Genomic DNA, 16,150 nt, shown 5'->3' on the forward strand with positions numbered 1-16,150 from the left:
ACTCACCTTAGCGTTTGTAGAGACAATCGTAACTGTGTCGTAACTTTTTTTTTCTTAGTCTAATCGATTTTGATGATTTCACTTTATTCTTCTTTTTTTCACTGAAATAGTTAGATAGTTTTTTTTTCTCTAAAGTCCAATTTAGACAATTGCCTGTTGTCTAAAATTAGACTAACCTCAATTTTGACATATTTGTATACTTACTTTATAGAAAATATGTAATTAATAACTACCAGAAGAAAATACTTATTTAATAACTACTCCGTCCGCGAGATGCTATCGCATGGAAGTGATTGTATTAGGCAACTTTACCTCCAGGCAACCTAGGTTAGTTATCATATGGTGCATATTGCCTATACATATCAAGTTAGGTCCAACCGCCTATCGAATTACCTAGGTACATTTTTGGAAAGTTGACTGTGGGTCCATCGTAACATAGGCATGTAACATTCAATTGTCATATTTTCTGGTATTCTAACAATTATGTCTATTTGATGAATGTCTAAATATGTGTGGTCTAGACAATTATAGAAAGATAAAAGTATTCAAAATATTGCATTTCTAAATGTATTTATTCTTTTATAATAAAATTTAGTTTTTTTTACTTTAATTCAGGTTTTTCGTAATTTCCGACAATTAATAAATTTAAAATATATATAGAATATGGATATACCCAACCTGTTCCGAAAACCAAATTAAATATTTGTTAAATAGGCAGACATTTAAGTAAGTGGTGTCATAAAATAGGGCAGATAAGTACCTGAGTCTAGACTTTAGAGTCTAGACCAGGGGTGGCCAAACTGTGGCTCGCGGCTCTTCAAGAGTCTTGTTGTGGCTAGTTGAGACACAAAAAAACACAAATATTATATATATTATATTAGAATGAGATTTAAAAAAAGTTATTATACCAAAAAGTTTAGGTGCAAAAAGTCTGGCCATCCCTGTTCTAGACCAATTCGTTTCTAAACAGTTTTTCATATGATAAATCAACACAGAGGCCTAAACTATAGCTTTCTGACATTTTTCAACATTTCTAGAATTTACTAATTGCTGATGATTTTCTAATTAATAAACTTTTTTATTTATCTGACATTTAACATTATTCATTGAAAATTATATATTTAAAATAAGGAAATGTAAGTTTTCTTTTAATTTTATATTTCTTAATATCCATGACTATATACTTTTGTATCTTAAAAATATAATTTTTTTGAGTATAAAAATATATTTTTCTTAGTTTTATAACTCCCAATAGTACGATTACATTTATTTTATTAAGTATGATCAAAAATATTACGAAATAGTCAACAATGTTTCACGGTTTCTAAAAGATCGAAGATAAATAAAGAAAGTCTTCTAATTCTAGTTTAATTTTGAACAAATATGAGAATTTAATAAAAATATGCTGTAACTCTATGTGCTAGAAAGTTTGCATTCTAAATTATCATCAATCACTAAGTTCTTTAACAGTGGGAGTATTTATGGTAAATTATGTCGTTTTTCCATTTATCCCGAATTGAAACAAAATCACAACATATAAAATAAATTAAAACATTTAGAAATTAATTAGTCTTTAAATATATTTATTCTAAGTTCACACAAATACTTTATTATACATTAGTACAATTTCGCCACTGATTGAAAACGGAATAAAAGTCAAAAAAAGAAACAATGATTTATGTATTATATAAAAAATAATATTGTAATTTAGAATGTTATTTTGCTAAAATTTAGTTTGTTTTTAATTTTTCAAAGCGTACTATAGTGAATCTGGACTGATAGAAGTCGCGCTTTGCGAGGTATCACTGTAGATTTCTGGTTGTTTTAAATTTAAGCAGTAGAGTGAAAATGGTATTAGAAATCAATTCCGTAAAACAATTATCTATAGAGAAATCGATATAGAGAAAATTGGCGAACTCATTCGATAGAGCTCTTAAACTTCATAATACAATTGGAATCAAAAGAGCTTTTGAAAGATGTACGAGTATTTTAATCTGACTTTGACTATTTTTATTATGTCGTTAGTTTATATATGTGCGTAGCTCGGTTACTAGGATATTTATTTTGTGACAGACTCAAGAATATGATGATCTATTGCGCGAATACGTAAATTCATGTGAGATTAGTATCAAGGGACCGAATCACGAATCCTTCCTTGTATCTTAACGTATACATCCAGCGTGCTTTGTTGCGCAGGAAATTGTTTTCAGTGGATCCTTTCTGTCGGTCGTTGAAGAATTCCAAGTTGGCTCGCTTGGTAAAGCGACGGCGGTGAGGTGAGGTGAGGTGAGGAGGGTTTCATGGCAGATGGATGGACGTAAAAATAATAATGGCTAAAAGGAAGATGAAGAGGAAAGATGTGGTGAAGACAAGGACCGAGGTTGGAGGGGTCCGGATCTGCGTGGGGTCGCGTTGAAGTGACTGCTTCGAGCGCAGAAGTCGTTTGACGGCGCGCAGGCAGCCTACCTACCTACGAAGGTCCTTCAAGGTCTTCGCTTTTAGGTTTGCGAGCCAAAGGCGTGTCGCCTCGTAAACTTTCGACAACGCATATATCCATCCATCTTTCCATCCTATCCCACTTCGAACAAACTACTACTATTACAACATTTCGATATTCTCATTTCTCATCAGAAACAAACCACTATTTCCATTATTAGTTTCTTATCTTAATCTCCCAGAATTTTACCTCTTTCAATAATCAAAAAAAAAAAATATTTTCCATTGTTACAGCTTCTGTCTTATCTCATTATTATACTTTATTGCTTCAAACATTATCAAATACATTAGGCATTCGTAGAAGGTCAATGCGTTAAAAGAACTAATTTTATTACTATCTAGTCATGAAATTTTTGAAAGTATAAATTCAACCCAAAAAAAATCGCACTTTATTTTCACAATCTTTTCAATTTAATATTAGATGATAACAAGTAATGTTTTTAATAAAGAAAATAAAAAAAAAATCACAAATTCTTATTGGAGTTTAAAAATAAATCAGATAATTTAACTCAATAGATTACTAAATGTATCTTTCTTATACTTGGTTGAGAGATAACGTTTTGTTTTTTAATGTACTGTTCACAATTTCAGTTATCTCCAGTAAACATCCACGGCATTCTAGATTTCATATATTTTATAAGTTGACATTATCAGAAAAATAATTTACTGAATAGTTCATAATAAATTAATTTAGTTTTTATTAAAACAACCAACAAAAAAGTGTTTGATTATCAGATTTATTCATAATGTATATTATTCAATATTTTCATTTTTATGAACATGTTCAATAGAACTCAAATTTAATACTCGTCGCATTTCCAATGCTTCGGTATTCAACAAATGCTCGACTCCCCATTCTCAAAGACATTATATTTAGGATGCTTCATTGCTTTTATACCTACGACTTAGTTTTAGATCAACTTGAAAAAAATAATCAAGTACTCCTTAACTTCATATGTTTCGAAAGTTAAGAATAATGATCTTGTAATATAATCATTTGGTAGAGTAAAAAGTCTTAACTTTTACACATTATCAATTGCTGTATTATTAAGTGGATAATCATATTACTGATATAACTAAAAACTGAAAAAATATCAATAATTATATCTTAAAATTATGTTCCAGAGTCTAGATGTATATTAAATGTCTGAATAAATGTTATCTCTATAAAAAATAAATATGTTCTTTATTTTTTATAGAGATGGATTCTAAAAGTAGGAAAAAAAAAGTACCGATTCTTGTAGACTAAATTTCTACCTGAGTTTACTAAAAAAACGAACCTTTCTCGGCTGGTACAATATCGTTAAGAAAATATAAATTCCCATCACATAAAGATAAATATCATTTAATTTTTAAACATTTGTATATTTCCCATTATTATTTAGGTACTTGTCATCTAATTCTAAATAATTATTATATATTTTATATAACAAACCCCAATAGTGTTACATAATTACATTACATAAAGTGTTACATAATTACATAATATTACAAAGAAATAATAACATAATTAAAAAAAAAAAACAAGTTATTAAAGCTTGCGATAACAGCGCCGTCTAGAATGATACTTAACTATTCCCTACAACTTACGACCTCCAGTTAATTTCGTTAATTTAGTGCAACAATAATAAGAAATCGGAATAGGTCGAGATAATAGAGATCATCAAGGACAATTTAGTCGTGTAAGCTAAAATATATAATAATAGAGGTCACTTTACGTGAGGATCTCATATTACAACCGACTATCGAAATGCTTGAAAGCAGATTAGCAACTTTTGTACTTTAGTTCAATCTGTGAAGTTGGGAGTATTCTTTGGACTATATTATTTTCTATTTTGATTAATTGGATTTGGAAAAATATCTTATTAACCTTTTAATTAAAAAAAAAGCTAATAATTATGAATTTTAATTAATAAAAACTATGGGTTTACTGTAAAATAATTGAAATAGAGATAGAACTATTATTTATTGTATAATATTTATGACATACAAACGAGAACGTCACATTGCGAGATTGTAATTGATCATAAAAAATATGCAAATAAATTGTTGTTAAATGTTTAAATATACAAAATATGTATTTCATTTTGCATTCTGTTGCAAATATTGACATTTAAATTAACAAAAATGATAAATAATAAAATGAAAGTTTTAGCATACTCAATGTTCTATATCTACATAAGATTTATCTTATATTACAAAATAAAGAAAATTGAATGGCAGATGTCAAAAAAAAAGTTTAAAAAAAAACAGTTGCCTAATGAAACTCAACTTTCGTGCTATGGCTAGCGTGAAGAGAAACTTTTCATGAATAATAAATGAAGTTGGAGGGGAAATGAGAAAGTCGATACAGTAGTCAAGTTATGGAATGGAAAATGGAGAACCAAGCAAGGAGAATGGTGGAGGAGGGGGTCATGGAAAGGAGGAGGTTTGACTGGTTTTAATCGTTGCCATACGTCCGTTATTGATTCAATTCATCCAGAGCAATCAAAATGTTTTTGTTATCCCGAATCTTCAGTGTTCATAATCCTAAACAACAGCATGATTTAGGCTGGCTGCATGCAAGTGCTAAGCACAAAGTTAATTAGAAATGAGTACACAGATAGATTTCCGGTTCAAGTTGGAGTTGGAGAGGGATTGCTGGAAAGTTCTTTTCCGGTATGGATTGAGATAAGTGTGTAGAGGGGGGGGGGGTTAAACAGCTGCAGTCAAATAAGGAGGGGGTGAAGGGTTTGTCCTACTGATATTATCATTGTTAGCTCGTGTGGCTAAGTCGGGCTTTAATCGCAATTAACCGGTTTCGGAGGGTTGCAAAATCTCCCCTCCACCCCCTCACGATGCGGATAAGTTATCCATGGTAACTAACCCCTACCCCCTCAATGTACCACCACTACATCCTGTGGAATAACTCCCTCCATACAGAAAATGTTATTACAGCTATGGCGTTAACCCCCCATCGTCGTCCCCAACATATAGACTCAAATCCTCCCTTTCCCCCTCCAGGCCGCAGCCGCAGCACCAATGCGGCGGGTTCTTCGAATGGTTCAAGCACTATTGCCGCCGCCCCCCACCATTCTCATTCTAGATGAAAACAACCTCGCATTCGAACCTTAGAATCCGTATTGTGAGCTTCTCTGCTAGCCCGCCCGCGCTCGATCACTCGCTCGCTCTAATTCGGGAGCCGCGCGTTATACAATACAAAATACAAAGGCAACCGAACTTTAAATACATGTTACTTCAAACGGTTTGTTTGTTTTATTTTGTTGAAGTTACCTAGTAAGTTACATCGCTCGCATTGTTTTTGTTTTTTAAGTAAAAGCGCGTGTATCGCGCGCACTGTTTTAAACTATCTTATCTTTTAAAACCGGCGCCTAGAACTTGGATCAGGAAGAAGTATCAAGTGGAATTATTGTGCGCGCAACGTTTGTTGACAGTCGAGCTGCCTTGTGATCGTTTTACCATGCATGTAAGTACGCCGCCTACTTCAGTACTCCCAATGCAATAAAAGCAGCAATTTAAAAAATATACCAACTTTTCCGTATTTACTAACTTACAATATGACTATTCGCAATCCTTGTCGCGTCACCTTCGCTTCCCATGCTCGTATCCCGCAAATTTGAATATTCGTATTCAAATGTTCGCAATACCGACGCATGCCATCTATGATCCGTGTCACCAGTAACACCAATTTTCGTTCAAGACATTGAATAACCACCACAACTCTATATTAATAAGCTTAAGCTTCAACATTAACCGCTGAATATTTTTATTCCTTCTCCGGATATGCTCAAGCTCTTATAGACCACAACAACTCGACCACCTCAATCTGATGATTACTCTAGTTTTTGTTTTTTGTTTTGTTTGATTTCAATTTGACATCTAGGCTAGCCATGACGGAACCAGCAGTTGAACATGACTTGGGGCAACCCGGCATTACTAATGGTAGGTTTAGGTTCCAAAAACAATAACACGAGGGTTTTATTTTTTAATTAATTTATTTTTATTTTATTTTTAATAACACAAATACACACGATGCCAATAACAATACTCTTTTTTATTAAATTTTATTAAATTACATAAAAAGTCTATAAATAAAAGCTAAATTTAAATTTAGCAAGTTACTAATTTTACTTACAATTCTTATTAAACCAAACGCACTAAACTTTGCAAGTTATATTTCTCAAATCAATAAAAAAAATATATCTACAGTCTAACTGAACATAGTATTTGTTTAAAATGTTGTCAAGTTTTAGAGAATTAAAAAAATGTATTGGACTAGCAATAAAAAAAAACATTTCTTTCTTCACTCTCTAAAATATTAAATGCATATCATTTAATACATATTATAACAAAAAAGTTTTTGAGTTTACTTATATTATGTTGAGTCGAGTTTAATATTAATTTCTGAAAATAAATAATGTTATGACAGTGGCGTGAGATTATTAATTCGATATTGGTAATTGTTCAAATAACATTTCGTTCGATATACATCATTAATTTACGTTTATTTTTTGTGTTTGTTTCTCTTTTTTGGATGAAGATGTGGACTCACCAAACGACTCGTATTATTCCTCGTCAGATGACGATGAGACACCCTTGAAATGTTTTGAATGTGACGTTGAGTTTACTGGAAAGAAGTTCCTTCACAATCACCTTCTGCATCATATCAAACAACCGTGGGTGTCGTTATCTAGAGTGCAGCTGGCTCCTATAAAGATAACTCTGAAGAGCACCAGTGCTAACAATTTTGAAATAGTGTCGTCGCCTCAGGCGTCTCCGAAGATTGACGACCCCCAGGACACGGCCTATGAGGCCACAGAGTCCTCGGTTGAGGACGAGGAAAACGAAGAGCAACACGAACAACTGGAGACCGAGGAAGAGGAAGAAGAAGACGAGGATAGCGCGGATCAAGAGCTAGGAGAAATTTCGCCGTCCGCAAACAATGAAAGTGAAGGAATCCCAGAGGACGAGAATACGGACGAAGATGGTTCGGAAATAATGACAAATGTTCGATTCTCGCCGACGTTTATCGGAGACGGCCTCGAGAGCGAAAACAGCCAGGACGAAGAAGTCGGGAAGCAAACAGACTACAATCATATACCTGGGGCGGAGCCGACACCGCCACCGGAACCATCACCAGAATATCCGAAAATTCGCATTAAGAGTGGTCTCTTGAAAGAGCCGTTGACCATTACAGAGATCACCGACGATAATCCCAACGGGGATTATAATCAGACAGGTAACGTAGGCCACCCATTTTGCATATGCTTCAAGGATGCAGTCTGATGGCGGAAACACCAACTAATGTAAACCATTCTGCATGTTGATTACAGAGTACAATTCTGAATGCACGCATTGGGCGACGCCTTCTCTAGAAGATCCCCTGAGGCTTCCGGAAACCGGTGAGAATGACAGTAGCATTCTATCGAACCTCTTTACCAACAACAATGACAGGGCTAAAGATCTAGGTTTCACTACCAGTGATCCGGAGTTTGTTTCATTGGAATCATCCAGTCGAACCTCCTCTAACAATGCTTTGGTTAGTTGTTATTTTATTTTATTATTCCTATTTCTTATGTCATCTATTTCAATTGAACAGCAAGTTTTTAACTCGACGACGAACTCGACGTCGTCGAACAACCCTCTCGACACCCTCAGCAACTTACCTATGCAACAATTGGCACAGCAGGTTTCAAGGTTGCAGCCGAGCGGGAACAATGGCATGCACCAGCAGAATGTTTTAATAAACATTCAGCAATTTCCACAGGCTCCTCCACCTCAACCGCATCCGTATCAACAAGTAATGTACCCGCCGCATCCACCGCAACCCATGTATCATCAGCCATATCAATACCAGTAAGTATTCATTCAGGTTTTATTATGATTTACTATCTATATTACATGTTGAGTTTATCACTATAATAATAATGTACCAAACTTTGTCATATCTGTCATAATAGATGGAAACTTAAAAATACAATTTATCACTATCATAATTCAAGGAAACACTAAAAACAGCAACTTTAATATTTGAATATTATTCAAAAATTATTCACATTTAGTGATATATACATCTTGGCGAAATTTATTTATATTGTACCATAAAGAAGAAATTACGATAAAAAGCAATACTCAATGTTCACATTTTTTCGAGCAGTGGCGTAATAAGAATAATAATAATCTATATTGCAACAGTCAAAAAAATTTAATACTAAAAATCATCAGCAATAGACAAGAAAACTTAAAACTCGAATAAACCAATATTTGAATCTATTGTCAACAAAGAATTTAACAAAAATGTTTTTCTTTTTTTTTATTTACAACCTTTTTTCATAAGTTTTTCTATGCCTCTGCTATAAAACTAACCGGGTGAGCAGACAACTACCGAACAGCAGGTATTCGCAAATTCGACTCTAACATGTGTTTCTAAATGTATTAATGTCGATGATTTGGTCGATTTTTTTCAATGCTATGTAGACCAAATTCCTTTTTGTATCATTATTTTCTGCAGTCTATTTCTTCAGATCAACAATATTTTCTTTGGTATTCATTTTGTGTTTCATGTCATGTCTTCTCCACAGATTAATTGAACATTTCCAGATGTTAATTATTTTTCAAGCGAAACTATATGAATTTTAATCTAAAATGTAAAATATAAAGATAAAAACCACTGCGAATGTTTTGAAAGTTTTCAAATTCTGTAGAGAAAAAAGGATGGTATCGTTCCATCTATAGTAGTAATTTAGCGATGACAACAGTAGTTTTATATCTTCAACTTAACACTGATTATATTTAAAACAGGCCTCCAAATCCGATGTATTATCCTCAAACACCAGCATATTCTCACATGCCGCCGCCGCCGAGGCCCCAGATGCCGCCACCCGGTCAACAAATTCCTCAAAACCAGCAGCAGCAACAACAACAGCAGCAGCAAGCAAACAATCAGCAAGTGCAATATAGGCAACCCATGCAGTCGCATCCTAGACAGCAACAACCGATGATGGGACCACGACATGGGGGTCCTGGATCGAGAGGCGGCATGGCACGTGGCGGCATGCAAATGGGCCCAAGAGGCGGCTACGGTACCAGGCAACCGATGGCGACCAGGCAACGCGCACCTATGTCTCGTGGTCGTGGAGGCGGTTTAATGCCAGGAATCCGCGGTCCTCGCGCTCGAATGCCACTACCGAATGGAGCAGTTATGACACAGAACGGACCAAGAATGATGAAGCGATCTCCAGATATCGTGCAGAATATGCAAGCTAAGCGCAAGAAGATAGACGTACTTGTACCTGACAAACATGACGATGCAGACTGCCAAGTTATAGCTGTGCAGCCAAAAAATACAGGCCTTCCTCAAATACAGAGCATACAAGTAATTAACAATACTTATTAATTCACTATAATTATTATTAATTTATTTTTCTTTCATAGGGAAATTGTCAAGAACCTACTGATAATAACATTATGCATCTATCAGATTCAATAACTTTATCAGTAAGAAATCCTCCTCAAAAGCCACCAAGTCCTAAGAAGTCTGATGCAAAAGATGTTGCCAACATTTTGGCAACCAGGGGAATCACTGTCACAGCCACTCCTAAATCAAAAGAGAATAAGCAACATGATAAAACCACAGAACCTCCAGTGGCAATCAATCTAAATAGTTCAGTGTGCATAATACCAACGAACAAGAAGGTAATTATAAATGTTGACTTAAAAAATGTTAGTAATTACTAATTTTCATTATGTTATTTTAGCCAAGTGAAAAGATGACTACAGTTGATTTAACTGAAGAACCTGAACCTCCACCACCACCTCCGTCAGCACCAAAGCAACATTTACCCAAGCAGCATACATCTTCTAATAAAGTGCTACCATTCCAGTGTGATCTATGTCCTGCAAAGTATCCAAATTCTTTCAGTTTATCGAAGCACAGGCAGACATTTCACAAGACTGGGAGTTCAGCAGATTATGGTGTTCCTCTGATAGACCTCCGAACACCAGGGATAATGCAGAGGTTGGCTAGCCTAGGTATACACAATTACATCCCTCTGCCTGGCGCAAATCCTGACTCGACCTTTGCTTTGCCGATAATTAACTCCAACACTTATAAGAACGGCAATCTGAATGCAATTGGTGCTACTTCTGTGCTCACTCTAGGACCAATCCGAATGTTCAGGGCGACGCAAGCCAATAGCAAATAAGCCAAGTAAATGAATATTCGCAAGAGGTGTAATGCCAATAAAATGAAAGACTTTTATTTAAATTATTTAACATATATTTATGGAAAATTTAGAGAGACTGATTTTATGTTCCGTTATTACTGTTGATTCTTTTCATTTTATGAAAATTTGATGTTCATTTTTTTTTTGTATTAAGTAGAATCTAAATATTTTTGTACAAATTGTAAAGTAAACTACAACTAATATTAATTTAAATATATATGTAAATATTATATATTTATTTGTAAGAGCGACGATAAAACAAAAATGAAACATTTTTTGTTACAATGTGTTTTACGAGAAAAATGTGATACGATTAAATGTTAAGGTTTTATTTTAATTATTTTTTTCGAAATGTATATAACGAATAATATCATTCTTAAAAAAAAAATAACAAAAAGAAATCGTTGAGAAATAAAAGCAATGATCTTTATATAGTGTACATTATGGCTATATCAAATATAATAAAAAAATATTAAAAATTTAAAAAATTAATATTTCATATTCCCAACTTCAATAAACTTAATATTACATATAAATTATTGTTTTTTTTCACAAAATATTTAATACTGAAATAATTTATATTACAAAGAGAAAAAGCGCAGATACATTTAAGACACTAAATAAAACTTTGTAAATAGGTCATTTGTATATGGTACAGTTATAGAATTCAGCAAGTAATCATAAATTACTTCCTATCAAAACTGACTATAGTGTCTACAGCAGTGGTTTCCAAACTCGATGTTACCCTGAAAAATATTTAATCATTTGGCGCCTTCCCTCCCCCTTCCATTTCATAAAATACATAAAACTTTAGCAGTTATTTGGAAAATTGCTAACTGTGACTAATATTCCTACTCCCAATGGAGGAGCGCCTTGCAGTTTGGAAAACGCTGGTCTACAGTAATGAAAACAGATATGAAGAATTTTCAGAAAATATTTTTTATTGTGTAGAAGAGCAGTACTTTGACTAAATTTACATTGAGTTGCTTTTCATCAGCAATAATCCTCAAAAATACATTTTTTGTAAATAAATTTGAATGTATGATAGAAGCCAATTTATAAACTGTTTTGCTTTCGAGTATTTTATGGGTCAAAATACCGCTATGAACCAACGGATACAACTTATCCGTGTTTCCGGCAAATGAAAATAATCCCGGAAGAATGTAAGAAATGAATGTTTTTTGGGCTCTGTGCAACGGGAAAGTGTCTTCATCAGTTGTCATGTAAATGTATGAAAATTCGCAATGGATCGCCCCTCCCATGCAGCTTTCAGCAAATTTGACAGTTGTGTCATGCGTGACACGCAATCAGCTGGGCCGAATGTGAAATGGCTGCTGTCAGTCGGTCAGTAGTGTTTGGTTTGGTGGTCTTTCGTTGCGAAAACGCGATAGTGAATAAGAAACAATGTGATAAATAAAACTGACGAATGTCAACAATAATTCAGCACAAAATCACTCGAATAGATAGGAGCCAGAGGTAAGCGATAATTCTGTCCACAATCCCAAAACAAACTGATACACCTGCGCCGCTATTGTTTTGTTTTGGACCGAGGGGGTTGTGTTAATTAAACACAAACACCTCCTTATCCATGACCTTTACAATCCTACGCATTTCTAAGCAAACCTTCTACCATATTTACAGGAAATCCATCATTTTTTCATTTTGCTTGGAAGACAACTTCAGAACAATACAATGCACAATATTTAAGAAAAATAATTCACAAGCATTCATAAAGAACCATATATTTGGGATATGGCCACAATGATGTATCCCACTCTGACCAAATCTCAGAGCATGAGATCGAAACGCAAATCAGCCGTGGAGCTTCTGGCAGAGAGTAAACCCCTATATGTGAAGTCGGAGATTGTGAGAGACAATACACAGGTCTTGCCAGTTAGGCCTGCACCCAACTTTGCTGTCGGATATGGGACATATACAAGGAGCAAGTCAGTGAATGTCACCAGTCACACAACAAACTATAGACCCACCACTCTTCCACAATGTAAGTCACATATTGATACTCACTTAGTTAATTAAAATAATTGAGAATAAATAATTTAATTAGTCATAATTTGCTCTTACATTCAGTTATTCGTGTCTCCAGCTATTTTTTTTAAGATTTATTTAGCGCACTTTCCTGTCATTAAACCGCGTTCAATTTAGAGCGTGAAATCAAAATTAATTGACCCAAAATCGACGTTTATTTCTTTCAATTTGCGGACAAGATATTTTCTTTTTATTTATTTACTTATTTTAGTTATTTATTTAATTTAAAATTTCAAAAAATATTGTTTTAATAATTTCCAAATCTACAAAAACTAATTGCAAACTACAATTATTATTTTTCTGTGTTTAAATTTATCATGATTGACTTTTGAAATAGAAAAATAAATATATTTTGATTAAGGTATTTAAATGGTAATCAAAAAATGTAAATGTATATAGAAACAGTTACATATTGAAAAATATTTATTATTTACAAAATAAGAGATGCAATGACAAACAGTTGGTAAATTGAAGGTATTCTAAAAGTAATTGTTTAGATTTTACTGTTATTGTTACTTGAATGCATTTTTTTATGAAATGTTATTATTTAGGAATGAGAGATTTAATTTATTCAAGATTAAAATATAATAAATCCTAATAAATGGACGATAATCAACTGTAAATTTATGCACTGAAGCAATTTTAATTTCTTCTTTTTGTACATAAAGTTAATCGCCAAGGTTCATGAAGTCTAAACAGGAAACAGCAGATATCGAATTTATTTATCAATGAAAATATTGCATTTCATATATGGATAAGCAAGACTGTTTTCATCTTATATGTTTAATAATATTCCAATTTCATATTTGTTTTAATCCCTTAGTTTTATGTTTATGCTTTCAATTTTTGTATATAATTGAAACACGTTTAAATTAGAGAATCGATTAATAAACAGAAAGTTGTTAGCCCATTGGTTTAAATTAGCACTAACAACTGTCAATTGATTTTCAATATTTAATGTTTTTTTCTATGATTTTACCAGTAAATGATTTGTTTGTAAGGTTTCTATTAATAGATCGAGTGTATAATTCGACGTGCTCGTTGGATGGTGTTCGAATGGGATGAAAGGGGAAGGTCGCGACCTGTCCGAATGCGGTTTACAGAGTTCAAAAACAGCTGCTGAAGATATAACATGAAATCGGCACGGATTCATTACTCATATATTAAAAGCATTAACAGCCACGCTCATTGTTATTGCAGTCGTCGCCTACAACAGCGCACAATGTTATTGCAATCAGCGAAGAGTCACTATTACATCGTCCAATTGATTTCAATAATTGTGCTTAGATAACGAATGTTTGAACAATTTATATACACTTTTGTAGAATTATATATATTAAACTTTACATAATTAATTACACAAATTTATATTTGCCAATTTATACTCACATTGTTGGTGGATGCGCCTGGCAAAAATTACATCTCGGACAAACAAAATTTAATGAAAGTTCCTGTTTCGAAACTTTACTTGGGATAATTGAAGTATACCTTCAGCAATAATGAGACGAAATACACAACTTAATTAAGTATAATATTAATATTTCTGTATTTTAAAACATGTAATGAAGAGTAAGATTTTAGAATTCAACGAGAATTATTGTAATTTACATTAATTTATAGTTAGTAAGGCACTATTTTTAAGCTAACAATGAAATGTTTATTTTATTTAGAAATGTGGAATGTTAGCTGCATAAATATAAAATATCTACGATATTTTTTGAGGTTCTAAAATGATATATTTTCTTTATAGACGGCGTAGAGAACAAGCAAAATAATAATAATCGAGTTGTTGATGTTATTCTTGTTTTGAAGATATGGCTGTATCGCCGTCGAGGTCCTTGCCGCCGCTGTCGCACCGGAGATCGGTGCATTCGGGGAGCAGCGATCTCCTTCAGAACAAACTGCGGCAGCTGTTGGTTTGCGACAGTGCCGAGGAGTTGAGCGTGGAGCAGATGGCACCGCTGAGTCCTCCTGCTGAGTACGCTCAGCGGTGTCACAAGAGCTTACCGGATCTGCACTGCAGAGTTGAGCCCAGTTCTAATAAGAGCAGCAATAAGAGCCTCTCAAATCGAGATAGCGGCGGCTCCAGCGGTCACTATACTCAGAGGAGCGAACCACCACCACCACCGAGACAAGTAAGTTGAATATTGTGTAAAATCTGTTTACAAATAATATTTATTTAGTCATATTTACGCATTTGGACGTATGAAGATTTTTGCTTTCTATAATCCTATAACATTGTTAAAGTTGACGATTAAATCTTTAATAATTGAATGTATTATCAAACGACTAAACTTGTGTGTTTTCTTCTGTGGTGTTTCAGGAGACTAGAAGAGATTCGGGGTCAAGCACTCAACATAGCGGCGGCAGTTCTTACTACTGCTGTCAAGAGCCAGAATGCAGATCTCGGCAGGCTTATCCACCGCCTCCATCAACGTTTAAACGACAAAAGTGTTTACGGTACAAGCGAGATCGTCCCATCTTGCGTTCGAAATCTGACATCAGCGACAGATATTGGAGGCCACCAGAGCCACCCATCAGCCACTTGGAGCAATTCTTCGAGCAACTAGGATTGACAGGCGACAGCTACGAAGACATGCTCAGCCTCAGCCGCTCCTCGGATAGTCCGGTGTACTTCTCCGACGTATCCACGATCGATTCCAGCAGACCGCTCGACAATGGCGCAGATTATTGCCAGTCTGCAAGCACTTATAGGCCAAGCGAGCCGCCTTCCATTGTCGAACGAAACGCGAGGATCATCAAATGGTTATGTAATTGTCGCAAGTCGCAGATGTTGTGAGACATGCATCTCAAGGAGCGACTGGCGAGGCTGGTTGTCGAAGATGGAAGTGGCTCCACCACGTCCTCATCCACGCCCACCAGTAGCACCTTCAGTCCCCTTTATTCTCCCAAGGAAAGCTCATTCCTTTAATACCTTCACTCGAAAAAGAAAATTAAACTAAATCATCTTCACACTACACTTTAGACAGGAATCAATTATAATCAAAGCGAATACTTCTATTCACATAATAAAGCTACGAAAATTTGAAAATGATATCAATAACTCCCCTTTAAAGATTTTTTAAAAAAAAAATTAACTGTAAATATATTTATTTAACTATAACGTGAAATGTGTTTGGGATCAAAGGAAAATTACTTGCTTTTACTCCGAAATCTGAGTTTTATCAATTTCTTTGTTTCGAAATCCTCATCAGTTATTGTTGTCTTAGTTGAAGCAGTATTATTATATGGATGGAAATTCCTTATTGCTATGTAAATCAAAATTGTTTTTGTTACAAAATTATATTCAAAGTCTATTTATTATTAGTAGTAATCGAAATTTTCATATTATTCATGTTATAGGTAAAACATTTATTCTCAAA

General features: G+C 34.0%; 2 protein-coding genes across 4 annotated transcripts; both read left to right on the top strand.

The window, feature by feature from the left end:
- The first annotated feature begins 5,588 nt into the window (after positions 1–5,588).
- LOC108560540 (altered inheritance of mitochondria protein 3-like) lies at positions 5,589–10,822 on the top strand. Of its 2 annotated transcripts, none has more exons than XM_017918129.1 (8): positions 5,589–5,962; positions 6,380–6,438; positions 7,030–7,735; positions 7,830–8,035; positions 8,096–8,352; positions 9,298–9,871; positions 9,931–10,191; positions 10,254–10,822. In XM_017918129.1, the coding sequence occupies exons 2-8, from the start codon at positions 6,409–6,411 to the stop codon at positions 10,698–10,700; spliced, it is 2,481 nt and encodes an 826-aa protein (XP_017773618.1). In that variant the 5' UTR covers positions 5,589–5,962; positions 6,380–6,408; the 3' UTR covers positions 10,701–10,822. The 2 variants fall into 2 exon arrangements, with proteins under 2 accessions (XP_017773618.1, XP_017773617.1); XM_017918128.1 differs by having other exon boundaries at positions 7,037–7,735.
- Positions 10,823–11,992: 1,170 nt separating this feature from the next.
- On the top strand, positions 11,993–15,848 carry LOC108560542. 2 transcript variants are annotated; one of them, XM_017918133.1, is made up of 5 exons: positions 11,993–12,197; positions 12,363–12,723; positions 14,580–14,902; positions 15,091–15,595; positions 15,632–15,848. In XM_017918133.1, the coding sequence occupies exons 2-4, from the start codon at positions 12,474–12,476 to the stop codon at positions 15,565–15,567; spliced, it is 1,050 nt and encodes a 349-aa protein (XP_017773622.1). In that variant the 5' UTR covers positions 11,993–12,197; positions 12,363–12,473; the 3' UTR covers positions 15,568–15,595; positions 15,632–15,848. The 2 variants fall into 2 exon arrangements, with proteins under 2 accessions (XP_017773622.1, XP_017773621.1); XM_017918132.1 differs by having other exon boundaries at positions 15,091–15,848.
- The last annotated feature ends 302 nt before the right edge of the window (positions 15,849–16,150 follow it).

This window comes from Nicrophorus vespilloides, unplaced genomic scaffold (assembly GCF_001412225.1).
Source record: "Nicrophorus vespilloides isolate i.1.1-1 unplaced genomic scaffold, Nicve_v1.0, whole genome shotgun sequence".
Taxonomy (NCBI): Eukaryota; Metazoa; Arthropoda; class Insecta; order Coleoptera; family Silphidae; genus Nicrophorus; species Nicrophorus vespilloides.

Bases quoted from the DNA above. Each gene is read 5' to 3' on its own strand.
- LOC108560540 (XM_017918128.1), top strand. The intron at 9,872-9,930 runs GTAATTAACAAT...TTTCTTTCATAG, and splicing joins CTCAAATACAGAGCATACAA to GGAAATTGTCAAGAACCTAC. The intron at 10,192-10,253 runs GTAATTATAAAT...ATGTTATTTTAG, and splicing joins TAATACCAACGAACAAGAAG to CCAAGTGAAAAGATGACTAC.
- LOC108560542 (XM_017918132.1), top strand. From the start codon at position 12,474: ATGGCCACAATGATGTATCCCACTCTGACCAAATCTCAGAGCATGAGA. The intron at 12,724-14,579 runs GTAAGTCACATA...CTTGTTTTGAAG, and splicing joins ACCCACCACTCTTCCACAAT to ATATGGCTGTATCGCCGTCG. The intron at 14,903-15,090 runs GTAAGTTGAATA...GTGGTGTTTCAG, and splicing joins CACCACCACCACCGAGACAA to GAGACTAGAAGAGATTCGGG.